This window comes from Mesocricetus auratus, unplaced genomic scaffold, assembly GCF_017639785.1.
Source record: "Mesocricetus auratus isolate SY011 unplaced genomic scaffold, BCM_Maur_2.0 Super-Scaffold_100019, whole genome shotgun sequence".
NCBI lineage: Eukaryota > Metazoa > Chordata > Mammalia > Rodentia > Cricetidae > Mesocricetus > Mesocricetus auratus.
This window is the reverse complement of record NW_024429200.1, coordinates 18088387-18109428: the sequence shown is the minus strand read 5'-3', so window position 1 is coordinate 18109428 and position 21042 is coordinate 18088387. Positions and strand designations below refer to the sequence as shown.

Sequence of the window (21042 nt, the reverse complement as noted above, 5' to 3'; positions counted from 1 at the left end):
TTATTGTTTTATTTTTGAGTATTTGTGTGCATGTGTGTGTTATGCAAGCATGAGTGCATGCATATTTGCATTTGCATGTGTACAGCTGCATGAATACATGCATGCAGGTGTCTATGCATTTGTGGAGATACTCAAGGTTCTTGGCTGTCTTCCTCAATCTCTCTCCCTCAAATGTGAAGCCAGAGTTGAACCCATAGCTCCCCCTTTCAGCTGGTCTCATTGGTTAACTTGCTTTGGGGATCTCCAAGTCTCTGCCTTCCAGTGTCCTAGGATAACATACAGACTTCCATGCCTACCCAGCTTTTCTATATAATATATATAGAAAATATATAATATAATATATATGTTCCATCTTCCTGATCTTCACTTCTTATATCTGAATTGCAAACATTTTATATGTACAACATACATGTCCTGCACCTTTATTCAATTTACAACTTTTCTATTTTGTGTGTAGACTTCTTATTTGCATAGTAATATCTTTGAACATGTTGACATTTGTATTTGGTGAAGTGTAGTTCATTCAGTTTGTCTGTCACTGCTTATGACTTGCTATTATGTCTAAGAAGGTAGCTCCTAACCTGGAGTTGTAAGAACTTTCTTGTAAATTTTCTTCTATGAATTTTACAAAGATGAATGACTCACATTCCCTGACTTCAATGTTTGTTCCAAAGCTAAAGTAAGCAAGGGTCTAGTTCTGGCACTAAAAATGAACACATGGTCCAATGAAGTAGAACCCCAGTTATAGTTTCTTATGTTTGTGATAAATACATTTTACACTAGAGTCCCAAGTACTTCTTGTGAGCAGAGAATATCATTTCAACAAATGATATGAGAGAAGAGGAAATTCACAAATTGTACCTTTTCCTCATAACACACACACGCGCGCGCGCGCGCAAGGCGCGCGCACACACACATGAACTCAAAGAAGATCATAGAGGCCAGCAAGATGGTTCACTTGAGTTCAATTCCTGGGATCCACATTTGTGAAAAGAGAACAGACTCCCATGATTTGTCCTCTGACCTCCACACACATGTGCCCCTGTATACATATGGAAAATCAGGAAAAAATGAGTGAAAAGAAATGAAAAGATCATAGACATAAATATGGGAAGTAAAGGGATAAGATTCTTTAAAAATTTTTAAATGTTTTCCTAATAAAATTTTTTGTAGAATATTAACCTCTACATGGAATCATGAATCCTATAGTTTGTCTAATTTACCTAAGTGTTTCCCTGTGCTTTTGTAGAAACATCAAGAGAAAACAGTTTAGCAGAAAGACAGAACAAATTGTGGGTGGCAAAAACTGAGTCCGTTCCCCAGGCCCATCTCTAATTTATTAGATGGCTGTGGTTATGTCACTTCTGACCTATGAATGTGTTTCCTCTGTTTTCCACTGGGTGGTACCTGTAAAATATCTTTAAGTGTGCTGTGAGATTTTCTTTAGGTGGTCTGTGAGTGAACGAACCTTTTAAACATTGTTTTGTATTTGTACGAAGACTCTGAAAAGGGATATAATTACACATTTCCAGCTTTTAATTCTAAATACTGTGAAAGAAAGGTGTAAATTAAATAATCAGATTACCATTGATTGATGGGACCTATGTCTACAAGTTTAAAACAGTCATCACTTTTTTCTTCATGGTAGAGTGATAATTAGCAGGAGACACAGTTATCAACACTTAGCACATAGACGTGAAGACACTCACTGCTTCTTCAGAACAGATGGAATATAGAGACTTAGGCTTGTCATACATTAAGTAATATGCCTTGAAATTGTTTTCCAGATGTTTTAAGATATAATTTACATGAGACACATCATAAGTTTTTAAGATGCAAAACTGCTTCCACGGGGGAGGTTTGTAGATGGTCTTTTTTAAGGGAAAAAACTACAAAGAAATTTTAGAGTATTTAAAAAGAATTAAACCATGGAAAAATGTCAATATTATGTATGTCAAAAGTAGAGAGCAGAACTTTCCTTAGGAATAGTTGTTTTCCATTGTGAAAATGGGGCTAGGAAACATAAATTCTCTCCTGACCTTAAATTCTTATTTGTGGGTTCTTGGAGAGAACTAATAATACTGAATGTAGACTTTCTAGTACCATACTACCTTCAGGTAGAATGTCATTTTCCATATAAGACTGTGCTGTAAAATATACCTAAATGACAAAACAATTTTAATTCTTCACCATACAATTGCGCTAACACATATTAGCAACATGGCAAACACTGAGTACCATTATATTCTTGTCACTGTATTAAGAGTTGGGTTTCTGTGAAATCAGACATAGACTTATATTTTAAAAACTGTAATAAGGATATAGCAAAGAGAAAGTATATTATAAAATAACTATGCTGAAAACCAACAACTTAAAGTAACTAAAATAGCATATTTCAATGCCCAGAAACTCAAGACCACTTCTGGCCTCAATAGCTATTTTTTTCAAAGCAGTCTACTATAGAAACATAAAAATTAAAATTTGTGGCAGGTGCAGTGGATAGAGTGGATGGGTTTCTAGAATCTGCTCAGGAAGTGAAAGCTATTTCATAGAGCAAACTCCTTTGAGCTGTCCTGAAGGAAGATAATTGTTGCCTGGCCTGTTGATGAGTAAGACATTTGGGTCCCAAGAAGAATCCTGATTAAAGCAGGCAAGAGAATTACTAATTGGCAAGAACGAGGCAGACTCAATCGTCTGCTATATATACAGATGATTAGACTATAAATGTCAAATAAAAAGTCAGAAAAAGAAAGAATCACAGATAAGTAGGTTTATGTTTTAAAACATTGTGAATTTCAGAATCTAGAAACTATATAAAATACTAACTAGTTCCAGTAGATAAATGTATCAAAAAGATAGATACCAATAGAAAGGTATGCACAGTATTACTGTAAGTAGACCTATTCTTTTGGCAGTATTTACAGGAGAATGAGCTTTAAGTTAATAGAAGAAAGCAATGTTTAGCAACTGAATAGGATTCATGACACTGAACCCTTTGTTACTGAAAATCCCAAACTGAACCTTAACTAAATACCAAGGGTCCTGCTAAATGGTTCATGTACTAGCTGTGAAGTGCAGAAAGTCCCAGAAGGTATGTTCCAAGTTCATCACCTCCATGTCAGTGTCAGAACATGCTTACTGTGGATGCACAGACAACAAATGTTACCTATGGTGTCTGCTTCAGTGTGAATGCAGAGTCGTTCATGTGTAAGCCTGGCTGTCTCCAATTTTCCCATTCCTCATCTGACTGCAGACTCTGCTTCCCAAGATGCAGTTGGTGTAAGGGCCTCTTTGACATTTGAATCTTTATCCACTCATCTTCTTATACTACTGCTGTCTTTGCAAAATAATCTACTGTTCTCTCAGGTGTGATTTTCATGTTCTTATACTCTCAGAGCCAAGTGTTATGTCTTGTTATGAACATTGTTGCTTTATTTTTCTCTTACTACACAAGTATCAATACATAATTTTATACTACATTCATTGAAAGAGTACAGGGGTACCTATAACATGATGGCATTTATGAATAACATTGTAACAATTAACTATTTTTGCACGACTGGCTTATATTTTGGTGGAGGAGACTAACTATAAATGTAAAAACATAAACAAATGCATAAGTTAATAGAAGGTTCCTAGCTTAAGATGACTCAAGCTATTTTGTGTTTACCATACTATGAAAGGAGTTCACATTCTGTAGAAACTCTACTTTAAATTTATTCTCCTGGACCTGCCGTATGAGGTTCATCATTCTCTTGAGTTGCTGGGCAGTGACAATAACTAAAAATTTCCAGTCACATTATCACAGAAACAAATAACCAACACTCTACCTTGTACTATGCTGCTAAATTGTGGCATGTGGTGGGTTGGGGTATATTTAATGCATTTCAGCTAAGGTTTATCCAGATATAGCCCCATCCTAAGTAGAGGAGGATTTGTGTTTTTCGTGGTGGCATGTGCCACAGAGAAAACAAAGGGAGAAGAATAGGGACAGAGCTATCTGGGGCCCTCCGGGGAATGTAGCGTTTGGGATGATGTGAAAGAATGGGAAGGAGGCATGTGGGCAGAGGGACAGCAATGCCCAAGAGGATAAAGTGGTACAAGTGGACTTCTCTGATACAGAAAAAGAGAGCAGGGGAAGCTGAAGCCAGGTGGGTGAAGGGGTCATAGGCAGTGAAGTGACAAAGATCGGTGGAAGCAAGGGCCTTACCTACCTCGCTAAGACAACAATACGATTCTAATAACAGCGGGGAGCCATTTAAGAACCCTATCCAGGGAACCGATTTACTGGAACAATCCTGAGATTTAGGTGGTCACTGAATAAGAACAAATGCCATGTTAAAGCTCATTAGGATAGGTAACACGTAGCCTGAAGCTTTAGAAAATAAGATTAGCATTTTCTCTTAGAGAGATTTTTTTCTGTTGAAACTTAACCATTAGTGAGTAAGTTAAGTGAAATTATACACATAAAAAAGAGTCATTAACAGTTTTAATTACCTAAATCCCTTAAATCAAGGGACGGCTTGCTTTATTGCAGAGAAGCAGTTGCGTCTTTGCTCTCCTCAGTACGTCGTAGTGTGCTCTCACCAGATGTTACTCTTATTATCTGAATGAAAATAGATGCAGGTGACATTGTAGGTCACAATTGTCATTGGTTCTAAATATATTCATTCTCCAAATGCTCGTCAACAAGACTAGCATCTGTCAGAAATGAAATCACCTCTGGTTTTGCTTCTGTGCTCATTATCCTCACTTAAGTTTCAGTACAGTAATGCTGCATTACTGTACAGTAAAAGCTGCCTTCTTTTTTTCCTCAAAATGATGATGTCACCACAGAATTTCACTTCTGTATAGACATAGCTTTTCCTACCAGATGGATATGCCTCAGAGGACATGGTTTAAAGAACGTTCTGTGGGGACTTTCTTTACTTCCAAGCCATGTCCCGCCAAGTTGCCAAGATCCCTCGGAGTATGTGAATATAGGAGAGTACCTAAGACACTGATGTTCCCTGCATCTGCAGAATGCCATTTGGTACCAACTGCCCATTACCTCCACTTCCAGCTTGTCTGGTATCTGATCACTCTTTTGCATATGGTGCCAGTAAAAGTAAGATAGATTCAGATGACATGAAATTCTTCAGTATTTCTGCTTTATGAAAACAGATGGAAATTCAATAATCATTCTTCTGGTCATGCCTCCACTGTTGTTATAATCTAGAAACTTCCATCATAATTTTCAAGAAGCTTAGATGTCATCCTCTTATGTGTTCTTTCTTTCTTTCCAGAAAATGCTTCCAGACTGCACACTTTTATTTAGAAGACAATACATCCCCTCGAGTAATATCTACACCACCAACACCCATCTTTCCAATTTCAGGTAATGACTTAGGATGTGATTATGAGTAGCCGGTTTATACTGAATGAAAATAATGATGTGGAATAACTCACCTTTGTTGGAATAGTTTTCAAATATCTATAATGCACATGAGTAAATATTTGTGTTTACATCATGTGTCAGGCCCCCAGTCTTATATACTGTTCTCATACATTTCAAATAGATTATATTTCATAACAATTTATAATTATTCTAGTATAATATGTAGAAAACACTATTACCAATTAATATTAATTGAAAATAATGTTTCCAGTTGGGTTTCTAAAAACCATGACAGAAAACAACTCGAGGGGGGTGATATTTCAGCTTACAGTTTATAGTTCATCGCTGGGGAAGTCAGGACTTTACCCAGCTCAGTAAGCTGGAGGCAAGAATTGCAACCAAGAGCATAAAAGAACATGAACTTACTGACTTGCTCTCCATGGCTTGATCATTTTGCTTTTTCATATAACCCAGGACTATCTGTCTAGGGGTGGTACTGCCCATAGTAGGTGGATTCTCTCAGATCAATAATTAATGTTCCATAGACATGCCCAAAGGACAGTATGATAGAAGCAATTACTCAGTTGAAGTTCTTTCATCCCAGGTGACTTATTTGTGTCAAGCATACAAGAAACTATCCAGCACAATAATGCTTTTACTAATTTTCATTGCTGTCGAGGAAATCTAAGCAAAAACGGTCAGACTAACTCAAAGCAATAAATCTGGACAGCAAAAAAAAGAGGCTAAAATTTAGTTCCTGTAGTCGTCAGCATTTCTATTGCTGTGGTGGGAAGGAAAGGGTTTATTTCATCTTACAATGCTCAGGGCAAGAACTCAAGGCAGTGATGTGAAGGCAAGAATTGAACCAGAAGCCATGAAACATCGCTTACAGGCTTGCTCCTCATGGCTTACTCAGCCTGCTTCTTGCACAACTCAGACCCACCTACACAAGGATGGCACCACCCACTGTGGGCAGGGCCCTGCCACCTCAATCGTTAATCAAGAAATTGACCAACAGCCTTGGCCAATCTAGTCACTTCCCTACTGACTCTAGTATGAGTCAAAATACCATAAAACGAACCCCTTTACAACATGACATATAAACACACGGCTATCAAACCATAATATTTCTTTTCTTGTTGTCTCTAAGATGCCATGTTCAAATATATATGTAATATGTATTAATGGCAATATTAAACATTCCAACTTTTAATTTTTTTTTAACTGAAGAGTCAGGACACAGAATCAGATCAAAGGAAAACCAAAGTCCAACAGTATAAAGCTCAGTGTCAGACTTCTGGAACCCATGATATTCTGGGCTCCAAAGGACTTAGGCAGCTCTACTTCTCTGGCTCTGCCATCAATAGCACATCCAACTTGTCCTGAAGGCTCAGGTCGACTCTGCTCCACACCAGTTGCTGTCCTTGGATGTCATCTCATGTTAATAGAATCTCTATAGTGCTAGGGTCTCTGCTACAACTTGTCTACACGTTCACCAGTAGCCTCTCCTGGGCTCTCTTTAGGAACTCGGACCCTCCCATATGGTACCAAGCCTCGACTTCTCTTCATAGCCCTTTAAGTCCTTAGGATTTCAGTGTAACTGAGGCTACACCTTCACGTGGACCTTCACAGCGCCAAGTCTCAAATTCTCTTCACTCTTGTTTCATTTCTTCAAAACCAAACAATCTGGGAAACTCTTACATATTACCAAGTTGGGATGCCAGAAAAGATACAGCCTAGGCCCATTCTGAACAGCAACTTCTGTCTGTTGACACAAGGAAACACTTCCCAGAAGATTTTTGCCTTAGTGATACTAGTCTCTTCTTAATCACAGCCAGTGTTCCAGCCTGAGATGACCAGAACTCAGATTCTTAGTTAAAAATATTAAACATTCTTTAAGGAACTCTCAAATTTCCCTCTGAAACTTCACAAGCTAGGCTTCTAATATCTATACTGCTCTCAGCATGATCACCAGAGTTCCCACAGTATCTCATTAAACTCTGAACACTTTGGGCTTTTCTACCCCAAAGTTCCAAAGCTCTTCCCAAGCCTCCCCAAAACATGGTCACATCTGTCAGAGCCATTTCATGAACCTGGTAACAATTTCTTTTTAGTTGGGGTTTCTAGTGCAGTTATGAAACACCATGACCAAAAACAGCTTGTGAAAGAAAGGGTTTATTTCATCTTATACTTCCAAGCTGAGTGTTGGTGGCACATGCCCTTACCCCAACACTTGGGAGGCAGAGGCAGGCATATCTCTGAGTTTGAGGCCACCCTGGTCTACAGAGTTAGTTCCAGGACAGCCAGGGCTACACTGAGAAACCCTGTCTAGGAAAGCAAAACAAATATCTAAATCTCATCTTACACTTTCAGGTAACAATTAAAGTCAGGGCAGAGAATGAAGACAGGAATCTGTAGGCAGGAATTAAAGAAGATGCCATAGAGGAATATTACTTACTGGCTTGCTCCTTATGGCTTACTCAATCTGCTTTCTTATACAACTCAGACCCCAGCCCAGGGGTGGCACCATCCACACTGAGCAGGGATCTCTCATATCAATCATTAATCAAGAAAATGCACCAGCAAACTTGTCTGTAGGCCAATGATATTGAAACATTTTTTCAGTGTTCAGGAGTTCCTCTTTCCAATGACTCTAGTTTGTGTCTAGTTGTCATAAAACTTACCATGACAGATCCTCTCTGATCATATGTGTTTATGTGAGAAAGGGTTTCTTATTATTGGGGTATACACACTCCCAAACACTAAAAAAACAAAACAAACACAATGAAACAGTGGTGGTAGTACTAGGGGAGGGTCAAGACTATCTAAAATGTATAGTTGTTTGAAGGTTTCCAATATTGAATGATTGAATATTTTTAGAAAACATTGTCTGTTTTATCAGCATTTACATGGACAGCAACATTCAAAAAGCAGCATCATTTTGATGCAAATGCTTCCTGACCCTAGAGTTTTCCCTGTAGGCAAAATAAAAGCCGTTTATGTGATATTATATTATATATATTATATACTATATAGTATATATATATATTATATACTATAACTTCTCAGAATACAAAGGGATTTTAAAAAAGGGACACATCTTTCTCCAGAGTCTAGCCGGATGAGTGTAATCCTCACTCCCATCAAGAAAACTTCTCTTTGGAACAGATGGAGACAATTAAAGAAAATCACAACTGATCACAATGCAGAATTGTGAGCCCAGTTCCAACTGGTAGGTCTACAACACGATTCTGGTACAGAAGGATCAGGATCATTGTGGAAGAGGTGGTAGAAAGATTGCCAGAGGTACTGGAAGTTTGCTGTGATATTGTGTCTCCAAGAAATATCATCAGCTACACCCAAGAGTCTCAGCAACACAGCTGCTTAAGTATGAGCAGAAAAGGCAACAGCAATAGATATGTTAACATGGATGAGGGAAGGTCCAGAGGCTCGTAGGGCCTCAGCCCTAAAAATGAACTGCATGCTGGGGCAATGATGGCACACATCTTTAATCCTAGCACTCGGGAGGCAGAGGCAGGCAGATCTCTGTGAGTTCCAGGCCAGCCTGGTCTACAGAGCAAGTTCTAGGACAGTCAGGGTTACACAGAGAAACTGTCTTGTCCTCAATGTGGTCATTTTATATGTCTTGATTTTGTTATTATTTGGTTAGGGTTTTTTGTTTGTTTTTTAGTTTGTTTGTTTGGTTGATTTTGTTTTGTTTTGTTTGGTTGGTTGGTTTGACTTGGTTTTTTGACACAGGGTTTATCTATGTAGCTTTGACTGTCCTGGAACTTACTTTGTAGAACAGGCTGGCCTTGAACTCACAGAGATCCTCCTGCCTCGGCCCCCCAAGCACCACCACTGCCCAGCTACAAGTCTTGTTTTAAACTGTTCAGATGCTCCAAAAATTGTTGCCAGAGACACAGATTCTGCATGTTGTTATCTTCTGAAATCCCATTCACAAAATATAAAAAAATTGTTTTCTTTAATATTTTTCTTTACACCAGTATTTATATTATACAGAATATACATTATTATCTTTTCTTCTTTCTATACATAGAAATTGCCTTCTTTTATTCTAGCTGATATTAAGACCAACTTTACCTCAGTGCAGCATTAATTCTGTAACACTTTTAGCATCTTGAAACAGAAAGTTCTCAGTTGTCTGGGGAATTGTGATTTCCTCCACTTCCAAACATCTCCTCAGGCTGGGCGTGGGGGACTTGTGGGTCTAAAGGACATTTATAGGAACTAATGATGTAGGCGTGACAAATCATTTGTTTTCCATTCTAATTACACATGCTACTTGCAGGCTAGATCTTGCTGTAGGTGTGAAGGTGAAATGATACATAGGTGTGTCTTGAGCTTCACTGGCTAATTCAGTGTTAGTATTCAGGTCCACTCATCTAAGAGGGAGAACAGATGGAGTCTGATTTTGTTAATCAAGAAATTCTTAGTAACTGAAGCTTAAATTTTTTAGAAGGCCTAAATATTGAACATCTGTTAATGTAAATAACCATTTCTAGTGAAATGTGTTAGATGTTCCCTTGTTAGGAAAAAAAATCATATACTGCGAACTTCTATGTTTAATCTCAGAAAATCTTTCCCAGAAAAGAAAAAGAAAACACCAGGCTCCTTAAAACAATTTGGCTCCTTCACAAATAAGTTAACAGATCCATGGCTTTGTTTACGTGCCTTTTTTTCAAGTTAAAAATTCTTGAAACTTTATAGATTAAAATCCAAAGATTTTTTTAAATTATAAGTTGCATTATCATTAATGAATACACTTCATATAAATATTTTTGTTACATATAGAGGGAACAATGTAACTTTATAAAACTGTAATTGTACTATAATACATTGAAAATATAGCTGAGGTTTGTGAGACAATAGCAAATTCAAATCCAACCAGCACAATATAACAAACTTAGGGTTAGCTTTTATATTTTTTATGAATTTTTCTATATTTTTACTGAGACCATAAATAAAAATAAGTAAATTAATATATTCTCTCCACGTATCTTTTTTGCCAGAATTTACATGCAATCTTTATGCATATTAAACAAAATTGTCCAAAGCAAGATGAATACATTGGTAAGAATTATGATTTTAGCATTATTTGGAACATCTAACAATGCAAAGAAATTCATTTCTATTTAGAGTTTATCAGGAAAAGAAATTTATAATCAAATCCAAATTATAATAAGTATATGTAAAGTTGATCATTGCAGCTTGCAATTTAGTTAGGGTTATCATGGTTGGATTTTGAAGTTATTTTAGATGATCCCTTATAAATGGAAGAAACAGTAATTTCTACTGTTATCCTTTCTAATCTGTTTGATTTTATTCTTTTTTATTCATTTAGATGATATTGGAGCAATTCCAATAAAGCACTTTCCAAAGCATGTTACAGACTTACATGCAAGTAATGGGTTCACTGAGGAGTTTGAGGTATGATTTAGATATTTATATTTTAATAATATGAAATGTAGTAAATTTCAAAGTTTCAGCAGGAAGCTACTTCATGATGAAAGACACTGAGATCACTTTTAATTTTAGGAAAAATATGATATTGTTTCCATAATTGTATATGTGCTTAGGAGATGTGTTTTAGTTACTAAATCACTTAGAAAATCAGCTTTCTGTTTTAAAAGCAAGCATGGGCTAGTAGAAAAAAACAAGCATAAGTGTGAATCCTTTCCAACTAAGTACAGATTGCTAACTTCTTTTCTTAAATCTGAATTAGTAACAGTGATTCATTTTCATTTTTCCAAATTACATACGTTATACTAAACCACTAAACTTGATGATTCCTAGCAAAACTGAATACAAACCCTTAACTGTAAGCATGAAAACTCAACACAAACTCAGAACTATTTAGAAGCTTTCACTATGCAAAGTAAAATCACATCCACTTTCCAAGAAAACATATATTCCTAAAATCATTTGAACACTTTGTAATCAATGGAAAAACATCTAATGATACTGTTAAATACCCTTATAAGAGGTGGAAAAAATTTACTGCAAGTGTGTCACGCCCACTGACCTACCACTCACGCATATTTCTCAAAATAAGGAGTCTCAAGTCCTGGGTTAAACAATAAGGACCACGCATATGAGGAGTTGTCATTTCCGAGGTGACAAGTTACTAATCAGGGGCTTCATAGGTAACCTTCATTCCACAACGGGAGTCGTGTTTTACTACATGGGATCATACAATTGATGCAATCAAACTTGACAGAAATTAATTAACAACTGGTAAATAGCAAAGCTGGGATTAAAACCCAGGTTTGTGATTTGAAATCTCTTATCCTTCCCATTAACCTAAACACCAAGGAGGTAGTTGTCACCCTCACCTCCTGCTACCTAGTCACCCCAGCTCAGAAACACCACACTCTGTATTGTCTATGCATCTCTTCCTCACTCCCCAATACTTGCTAGAACTCACTCTCTTTAAAGCTATGGAGCTCTGGCCCTGGTAGCAAGACTCCTCGAACTTAAGTCTGCATTAACAACAACTTCTTATACCCAGCCAGACTTGCTAGGAGTTCTGTCAATCAAGACCTGGGAAGGGAAGGGAAGGGAAGGGAAGGGAAGGGAAGGGAAGGGAAGGGAAGGGAAGGGAAGGGAAGGGAAGGGAAGGGAAGGGAAGGGAAGGGAAGGGAAGGGAAGGGAAGGGAAGGGAAGGGAAGGGAAGGGAAGGGAAGGGAAAGGCAACAGATTAGAAAGCTTTCTAAAGGCTAGAAGGGAAATGTGGTAGACTATGAAGAGTCTCATGTTTAAAACATCAAATTTGCTTTCTTACTCTCAGTTTGAGGTTACTGGGAGTATACAGGATTGCTTCCATGTTAACTGTGGTGTTAAAGTCACCTGCTCCATTAACTGACAGAAATCATCAGGCTACCACTAAACAGACCTATAATTCATCAGGGAAAAATGGAAGAGAGATGGCTCTGACTTTCCACATATACAAAAGCAAATCCTAAGCAAAAAATAAATCATTTATAGTTAAAGTTGATGACAGCGTTTGTCTATAGGCTAGTCATTGATCCACACCTGTCAAGTCATCCTGAAATTATTAAACAGTCCACAATAATTAAATTAGTATAACAACCACAATTCTACTCAAAATTATCTCCTAATCCTATTGCTTTTCACTTGGTCTGATTTAAGAAAACTTGTATCTAACTTAATAATTACCTTAATAACTAATAATGCTACACCTCTTAAGTGGTTCTTATATTAGATTGTTTTTGGTCATTCAGAATGTCTTGCCAAAGAGGCCCTAAGTGCTTTTATAGAGGGATTGGAACACTTGCTAGGGGTTAGATTCATATTTGGGTTATATTTTCTCAGAAAACAGAAGACTTTTATTTCTTTATCTCAGTTATATATTTATAAATTCTAAACTGATATGTTTAGATCGGAAACACTTCTAGAATAGTATTTAATCCATTTTAATGGAAAGTTAGTCAAACTGTTTTTCTATACCCATTGAAGGTTTTTTAACTGTTCTACCAATTAAATCTATACAAAGTAATGATTTTCAAATTTTGTTTCAAAATGGCAATGTCTGTGATTAAAACACTTCTAGGAGCATTTATTGTTTGACAACCCTAAATCTGTAATAAACCACCTAATAGGAAGCTATTTATTCCATAAAATAACTCAAAAATGTATCACTAATTCAGAGTTTCAAATGGTGCTATCGAGATCAATTCAAAATATATTGTTACATTATCAAATCCAATTACTATGACAAAATGGGTCATGGGATATGTGGTTCTTATTTGTATCTTAAATATTCATCATATTGTACCAGCATCCCCATTTAAACATGTTGCTTTGTTTTCATTTACATAATTAAGGTCCAAATTATTGGACATTTTGATTTGCATGCAACTGTTTGAAACATTCTGTTGTGTTAGTATGTGACAAATGTATTTATTGCATGATCATAGTTTTCCATTGTAAACCTAATATGAACACTTTCTTTTCTCATTTGTCGTGTGCTGTGGAATTTGATTTCTTTACTTTTTTGGCATTCATTTCCTCATTAGACACTGAAAGAGTTTTACCAGGTAAGGCATTATTTCACTGCATTTTCTTTTAGCCAAGAAGTAGTTTGTAACATATAAATATGTATATGTATATAATATATATACATTTTTTTGCTAGACTATTTCATTTGTTTTGTCTCCCATATATTTAGAGGCACTTGGTGTGAAAGAATTTATGTTAAAATGTTATGCATGCCATTTTTTTCCAGGAGGTGCAGAGCTGTACTGTTGACTTAGGTATTACAGCAGACAGCTCCAATCATCCAGACAACAAGCACAAGAACAGATACGTCAACATTGTAGCCTGTAAGTATGTTCTGTATTCAGCTGACTGCGGCACCATTGGTGCTGTCCTGTAGACCAATGTCCTCACATCATCCACCAACAAAGCTCTCAGTAGGGTCCTTACAAGGCCTGGGTGATCCGTGTTAGCAGGCGATTTTCTGCCTGCTAATACCAGCACTACACTAAGATCACTTCAGCACATTCTGCCATCAATGGCATGGGTTTCCTTAATACAGAAGGGGCTTCAGTTTTAATCTAGCCCTTTCCTCACCCCCATAGACAGACAGTTTTTCTCTGAGGTCTCAGCCATTGTTTATAGTTCACAGTCCGATGTTACTAACCTGCTGAGCTTTTCTCGGTTTCCTCTTTCTGCTCTACCATACTTTCATTCTTGGAATTCTTCCTGGGCTTTGCAAAGGATCTTTTCATTCCTCCCTCCCATGGTTTCTTAGCTGCATTTGCCCTGGACCTTGAACAGCATTGGTGCTTCCATCCTTAATGTGGTTTTATTTCTGTCTTCCTTCTATCCCCATCTCTCTTCACTCTCCAGTGAGCACCTGTTCCTCCCACCAGGATCCACTCTCTCATTGGAAAATAAAAGGCTTCTAAGAGGTAACAACCAAACATGACCAAAAAATAGAGTAAGATTTAAAAAAAACCCTTCACATCAAAGTTGGATAAGGAAAAAAAAACCCGAGAAGGCACAAGAGTCAGAAACCCACTCATTCATACTCATGAGTCCCATAAAAACACTAAACTGAAAGTTGTGATATAGACTCAGAGGGCCTGGTGTAAATCTGTGAAAGCCTTGTGCTTGCTGCTTCAGTGGCTGAGCTTTGCTCGGTTGATTCAGAGAGACTTGCTCTCCTGGTGTCCTCTGTCCCTTCTGGCTCTTATGCTTTTGCCTCTTCTTCCATAGGATTCGCTGAGCTCTGAAGGGAGGGATTTGATGGAGATATCCCACTTAAGAGCTGTGTGTTCCAAGGTCTCTCTCTCTCTCTCTTCCTCTGTGTGTAATGTCTGGCCCTGGGAAGCAGGGTCTCTGTATTTGTTCCCATCTGCTGCAGGAGAAAGTTTCTTTCTATTATGGTGGCTGAATAAGGCACTGATCTGTGAGTATAGCAGATATAGTCATTGGGAGTGATTTTATCACTGTTTTTGTTTTGTTTTATTTTGTTTTTTAAGGCCAGTAGTACTTGGCTTTACTGTAGGTCTCTGGGCTATTTAGTCTCTGGTGTTTGGTCTTCATAGAAGTGTCTGGTATGGGTACCATCTCATGGAGAGGGCCTCAAGGTCGATTCAGACATTGATTGGTTAGTCCCATGTGTTTTGTGCCATCATTGCCCTAGGATATTTTGAAAAGGAGGACAGCATTGTAGATTGAAGGTTTTATGACTGGCTTGGCATATATGTTTCTCTTTTGGTAGCCTGAAGAGTATCCTCTCCATATCTTGAAATATGACTTGACGGTCCTTCCTCCCTCTAAGGGGGGAAATGTAAAAACTTCTATCTTTTATCCTGTAATGGTTGAATGGCTTCCTAACCAAATGTGTTACCACATGGTCTCTTAAATTCTGATTCCAGTGTAGCCTACAGGACTGCATGCTCCTCTCTTTAATTACCATGTTCTGTTCAGTAGTTTGCATCGATGCTGCCTTCCTGTCAGAGGGGTTTCCACAGTATTTACTTTTTCTGCAGCGGGTTCTACTGTGGATTTGTTTCTTCCCCTGAGACAGTTATCCTGGTTAAGTTGGGAAGGAACGGAGATTGATATTTGTTGGACATCTGCTATTTTCTTAGCACTGTTCTATTCCCTGCCTAAACAACCTGCAAAAGCAGGTGCTAACAGCTCTATTTTAGAAATGAAGAAAAGCAACCCCAATTTTAAGAAAATGCATTAAGATCAGAATACAGAAACAGGTCAGCCTGGCATCCAGATCCATCTTTCAGGTGCCACAAGCCAACTTACCCGTGTCTATTGTCAGAGAAGCAATGATGTCAGGTGTCTTAATAGAATTGCTGTCATTTGATCGGCATTTACTTCCTTGTCTCACCCTTGCCAGAAACTCCCAAGGGCCTCTCTGCTTCCCTCACTGCTGCCTTTTCCTCTTCCAGCTTCCCATTCAGTCTCTGCTGCCATTCTTCCCCAGCTTTGTGAAGCTCCCATCACTCTTCTCTGGGCCATTTCAAAAATCCTTCTAAGATGCCAACTTCAGATTCCAGCCTCTCTGAAAACTTTGGTTACTTCCCTATGCCAGTGTTTCCCAACCTCCCTAACACTGAGACCCTTCCATATGGTTTCTCATGTTGTGGTGACTCTCTCCACTATTCCATTGCTACTTCATGACTGTAATTTTACTACTGTTATGAATAATAATATAAATATATGATATGTGACCCTATGGGGGTTGTGACCCACAGGCTGAGAACCACTTCCTTACACTAATATAGTTTCTACCTCACATTTCCCTGGCACCGTGTGCCTTCATTTTGGCACCTGTGCCTCATTTTCTGGGTATGCTAGTCTCACTGCTTGAGAAACTCTTAAATCTAAGATCCTTGTCCATTTGTCTTTGTTACATTGTCCGGTCAGGATGGCCCATACTTACTGAAGGATATTCTTTTCTGTTGAGTTTAATTTTACAATAAAATTATGTTGTAAGTGTGGAAATACTTTAGTGAAATATGTTCTTTTTGTGTTCCAGATGATCATAGCAGAGTTAAGCTCACGCAACTTGCTGAAAAAGATGGAAAACTGACTGACTACATTAATGCCAATTATGTTGATGTAAGCATATTTGACTTAAAATTTTGTGGAACATTTGTAAAGCCCTGAATTTCTTATGCCACAATGATGTGTGTGCACCATTATATAATAAGTGTTCTCTGATGTAACGAAAATGCAAACAAACTGAATAAATTGTAGGAGAGCCTACAATTACAGGACTTTAGATTAAATAGTACTGTCCTTCTGTTATTTTGTAAGACAGGGGGGAAACTCGTACTAAAATGTATGTTCCAGGTAGGATATGTGTATTCAGATAGACTGATAACTCAATAAACGTGAGGCTATAGGCGTAGTACTTAGTTTGAATGTTCTCATAGTTCCTGGCACACTGTTATGTATATCACAGATGAAAAATAAATCTGAAGTGAAAATTCCCCATGGTAGTACTAAACAATAGTTAAATTATATTATGAAGTCAGTATTCAGCCTCTATGGCTTTAGGCTACCCCATGCCATCAGCATTGCTGCATTCTTCAGAATGGTAGATAATGTCAGAACTTACTACATTGCCCCAGGGTGGTTAACTGGGTTTCAACAGACCTCTGTCATTTCCCTATCTCTGGTCTTACAGTCTAGCTGTCTACATGGTGTTGCTACATTCAACACTGGGTTCAGAGAAGTGAGTCCCTATCTATAGAGTGTATTCATTATAAGCATCTACTTCCTGCTTCCAGGGAAGGCAGTTTGTGAGTCAAAAGAATGTTGGGTTGGGAGGTATACTCCAAGTACTTGGAATTCCAGATCGGCCACTGGATAGCAGTGATATTGGGCAGTCATTCATCCTCTGATCTTCAGTTTCCTCATCACCAAGTTAGGACTGATGCTTCCATTTTGTGCAGATGACAGATTAGAGCAGCATTTGCAAAGCATCAGTACCAACCTGCTTGCTTCTTCAGAGACATCTGGTAATGAGTAGGCAGCCCCAGTGTCCCCAGGGAGAAGAAAGAGGTCATAATTCTAGCACTTTAACTATGGACAACTGAGACTTATTGCATGAAAATTTTTTCAAAATAACATAGTTAAGGACCAGACTTTAAGCACAGTAGATTGTTTTGAAACAAATGCCTCTGGAGCAGAGATACAAGTCTGTGGTTGTCTCAAGAGAACTCATTAATTTTTACAAACATTAAAGTTGAAGGCAAATTATTGTCTTAACTATCAATGGTCTATAACTCTGCAGGTTCTTTGTGGAGTTTTCTGATACTGAAAAGGGGTTGTTGACCTTAGATTCCACAATTTAAAACAAGTAACAGAACATACTTGTGATCTGTTTCTTCAGGGCTACAACAGACCAAAAGCTTACATTGCTGCCCAGGGTCCACTGAAGTCCACAGCAGAAGACTTCTGGAGAATGATATGGGAGCATAACGTGGAAGTCATTGTTATGATAACAAACCTTGTGGAGAAAGGGAGAGTAAGTAGTCACCTGTCAGGATATCCCCCGCATTAGTTATGGGTACTTTGAATTAGATAATGTATTCTGTTGTTTTCTAAGACAGAGTTTCATGGAACCCAGGCTAACTGTAAACTCCTGCAAAGTTGATCCTGATTTCCTAAACCCCTCTACCTCCACATGCTGGAATGTCAAAGCTGTAAAATCATTCTCAGCTGCTTCTAATTTCTGATACAGTCAATATTAGAGAGCGGCAAAAATTATGAAATACAATGGGTATTCTTCTTAATTATTTTTATCTTTCATGTATGGGTGTTTTGCCTATGTATGTTTCTGTGCACACATGTCTGGTGCCTGTGGAGGCCAGAAGAGGGCATTGGATCACAAGTTATTGGAATTACAGTTTATGAGTTGCTACATGGTTGCTAGTAATTGAACCCAGGTCCTCTGGAAGAACAACAGTTGCTCTTAACTGCTGAACCAGCTCTCCAGCCCCATAGTATTCATACTAGAATACAACAACTCAAGGGAAACTGTTGACATTATCACTCAAAATGCTTTAGGAATCAAGTTATCTGCTTACTCAATGCATTTTTCATAATGTGAGGAAAAGTAAATTGAACTCATGAAAACCAATGAAGAGCAAAGTAGGTTTCAGTTCAGGGAACCTAGCTTTGAGCACTGAACCTGTGGTAACTCAGTGCTCCCAGCTTTACTACCTTTGTCTTAAAGGGGGAGCATGAAACTAGATTGCCTGAGATTTCTTTCAGAATTATGATTCTATCTCTGGGTCATCTACAACTGATTTACCATCGCTTAGGAAAAAAGAAGCAGTAGTTTAAACGTATAAGAGTTCATTAATGGGGTGGAGAAATGAATGTGCTGGCAGCTTTCCCAGGGGACCCGGGTTTGAGTCTCAGAACCCACATAGCATCTCACAACTGTCTATAACTTCAGTTCCAGGGCATCCACTTCCGTTTTTCTGGCCTCTGTGGGCACAACACACACAAGTGGTGCATAGCTATACATGGAAAAACACCTATCCACATGAAGGAATATACAAGGAAATAGTAAAGAGTCCATTCATGTCACTGTCCCAAATCTTTACTTATTTCAAAAGTGATATGAACATTGGGTGATTGAAAGATGAAAATAACATATTTTTGTTTTTCTTTTACAGAGAAAATGTGACCAGTACTGGCCTACTGATGGCAGTGAAGAGTATGGAAGCTTCCTAGTCAACCAGAAGAATGTTCAGGTGCTTGCTTATTACACTGTGAGGAATTTCACTCTAAGAAACACAAAGATAAAAAAGGTAAGTGTTTTAGAGCTTCTATTGCTGTGATAAAACACCATGACCAAAAGCAGCTTGGTGAAGAAAGGGTTTATTTCAGATTATAACTCCAGGCAACAGTCCATCAGTAAGAGAAGACAGAGCAGGAACTCATGGCAGAAGCCAGATGCATGGACGAAAGCCACATATTATCTTGCGTCTCATGGTTTCCTTGACCTGTTTTCTTAAATCACCTAGGACTACCAGTCAAGGGGTGATAATACTCACAGTGGGATGAGTTCTCCCAAGTCATCATCAGTAAGGAAAACGTACCACAAGTCTTGCCCACAGACCAATGTGATGGGGGCATTTTCTCAATCAATGTTCCCTCTTACAAAGTGACTCTAGCTTGTATAGAGTTGACATAAAAATTCTCTAGTAAGTTGTAAATAATGGGTATATTACACCAACATTATTCGGCAATAATAAATAATGGCAACTGTCATTTGGGAAATTTATATGAGCCTTGGAGACAGTATGTTAAGTGACATAAACCAGAGCACAAAGACAAATATAGTGTGATCTTATTTATATATGAACTCAAAGAAAGTTAGACTTATAGAAGTAGAAAGTAGAATGGTAGCTGTCAAGATGAATATAGAGAATTAGAGTGGTGTTAACCAAAGGGTGCAATAATAGTGCAGTCAGGATATCTACTGATCATAACTTTAAATGATGTATTACAGACTAAAAATATTTGTAGTGCAAATTTAAGTATTCTCACCAAAAAGTTTGTGAAATAATGCATGTGTCAATTGGCTTCATTTAGTGATTCACATGTATCCAAAGTTAAAAGATGCTCATGTTATACATCATAAATATTCACAATTCCTATCTGTCTATAAAAACTCATTAAAATAAATAAAGTAAAAGGTTGTCCAGGTTAGAGCCCATCAGACTGATACTCCAGTTGGGGTTTTCATGTTGCAGAAAAAACATGAAAGAAGCATCTCTTCATCAGAAACCTGGCTTTGCTTTTAAATTCTCAATTTACTGGGTCAGTCTCACTCACATCATGGAAGATGAGCTTCTTAACCCAATCTGTGAATTTAAATTTTAGCCACATCTATGGTAATCAAAGTCTTCCACAATATCTGTCATACTGATGACAACTGCCTACTGTGGCCTAGCTAAGTGGGCATGTAAAGTTGGTATCATAAATAACATAAACATATGTGTGTGTAAATATATGTGTATAGCTCACCAAAAACTAAGTATGTGAGATGGCATGTGAGCCATCTCACAATGTATCCATGCTTCAGAATTTGTAGATGCTGTATACCATAAATACACATAATTCTTATTTGCTGCTATCAGCTGTCTGAACTCTTCCAGGGATCTCAGAAAGGAAGATCCAGTGGGCGCCTAGTCACACAGTATCATTACACTCAATGGCCTGACATGGGTGTTCCAGAGTACTCACTGCCAGTGCTGACCTTCGTGAGAAAGGCTGCCCAGGCCAAGCGCCATGCTGTGGGGCCAGTTGTTGTCCACTGCAGGTAAGTCTCAGGGATGTGCTTCTAGGCTCACAGAACTGCTTATGCTCGCACAGGGGGACTCAAGGAGCAAGTTTTGCCCAACTAGAAGTGATTTCATGCAGCAGGGGAAGTGAAATTATTTTCCCATCTTCATAAGCATTGACCAGTAAGAGTGAGTATGCTAGACTCACCATTGGAAGGCTGAAAATGTCAGAGCAGCAGGTGTTGGTCTATGAGAATTGGATTTCAGCTTATTAACTGTGTGAGATAGGGACAGCACTGTTTTGTTCTTAAACATCTATTAGCAACACACAACACCATAGGATGA

At 38.0% G+C, this 21042-nt stretch overlaps 1 protein-coding gene across 4 annotated transcripts in view; it reads left to right on the top strand.

Moving 5' to 3' along the window:
- The window catches only part of Ptprz1 (protein tyrosine phosphatase receptor type Z1), a 171343-nt gene that overhangs the window by 134230 nt on the left and 16071 nt on the right, over positions 1-21042 (top strand). For 2 of the 4 annotated variants that reach the window (XM_040728492.1, XM_040728494.1), the window contains exons 14-21: positions 5286-5377; positions 10743-10828; positions 13438-13458; positions 13647-13743; positions 16428-16510; positions 17790-17924; positions 19084-19218; positions 20572-20735. In XM_040728492.1, coding sequence (XP_040584426.1) covers positions 5286-5377; positions 10743-10828; positions 13438-13458; positions 13647-13743; positions 16428-16510; positions 17790-17924; positions 19084-19218; positions 20572-20735 — 813 coding nt within the window. The remainder of the gene's footprint in view (positions 1-5285; positions 5378-10742; positions 10829-13437; positions 13459-13646; positions 13744-16427; positions 16511-17789; positions 17925-19083; positions 19219-20571; positions 20736-21042) is intronic. The other 2 variants (XM_040728493.1, XM_040728495.1) reach the window with 1 other exon arrangement.